This window comes from Ailuropoda melanoleuca, chromosome 11, assembly GCF_002007445.2.
Source record: "Ailuropoda melanoleuca isolate Jingjing chromosome 11, ASM200744v2, whole genome shotgun sequence".
NCBI classification, from domain to species: Eukaryota; Metazoa; Chordata; class Mammalia; order Carnivora; family Ursidae; genus Ailuropoda; species Ailuropoda melanoleuca.
Window position 1 is genome coordinate 287,053 of NC_048228.1, and position 777 is coordinate 287,829.

A 777-nucleotide genomic window follows, 5' to 3' on the forward strand; every position below is an offset into this window, starting at 1 on the left:
GGGGCGGGGGAGGGATTGGGGGAGGGGCTGGGGATCTGTCCTACTGGAGGGGAAATGAGCTCCCCACAGCCTCCTACTCGGCCCTCAAGGGGCTGCCTCCGTCACAGGGAAGCCCACCAGCTCCAGGGCTCTGGCATATCACCCTGTGTCCCTCATTGGTCAGGACCCTCCTGCAGCCCACAACCCACAAGACCCCTACTGCCTGACTCTGCGATCTCCAGGAAAGGGTCTGGATCCCCATGGAAAGGAGGACTGGCTCACACCCAAGACTGGTCCTCAGAGGCTGCCCCTGGGGCTGCCCTCACCTTGCCTGGGCACAGCCCCTTTCTGGGACTTCAGAGCACCTGGGTTCCACACTTCCCTCTTCCTCCCGTGGCCCCTCACTTATCCACAGGCCCCGCGCTGCAGATGCCCAGAGGATCTGGGCTGTGGGTGAGGGGCACATGGCCATGGCAGGAGAGCCCCGAAGGACGCGCTGAGCCAGCACCGCCCTCCCCTGACCAGTCCATGCATGGCTTCAGGTGTTCCCATTCCTCGTGGGTCCAGCACTGAGGTTGCAGGGAGATTCAGGGCCTCTGATGTGTCCAGGCCCCTGCTACCACTAAGTGTCCAGATCCAGCCATAATCCCCTCTCCCCTGTTCCACCAGCCACTCACACCCGTCCCAGTCCAGGTCCCAGGGTCCAGGCAGACCAACCCTGCCCCCCCCCCCCCCGCCAGTCCATGCATGGCTTCAGGTGTTCCCATTCCTCGTGGGTCCAGCACTGAGGTTGCAGGG

At 64.1% G+C, this 777-nt stretch overlaps 1 protein-coding gene across 1 annotated transcript in view; it reads left to right on the plus strand.

The window, feature by feature from the left end:
* TTLL10 (tubulin tyrosine ligase like 10) overlaps window positions 1-479 on the plus strand; it is a 17,945-nt gene extending 17,466 nt beyond the window's left edge. Inside the window, exon 15 of the mRNA XM_019792646.2 lies at window positions 395-479. Coding sequence (XP_019648205.1) covers window positions 395-479 — 85 coding nt within the window. The remainder of the gene's footprint in view (window positions 1-394) is intronic.
* The last annotated feature ends 298 nt before the right edge of the window (window positions 480-777 follow it).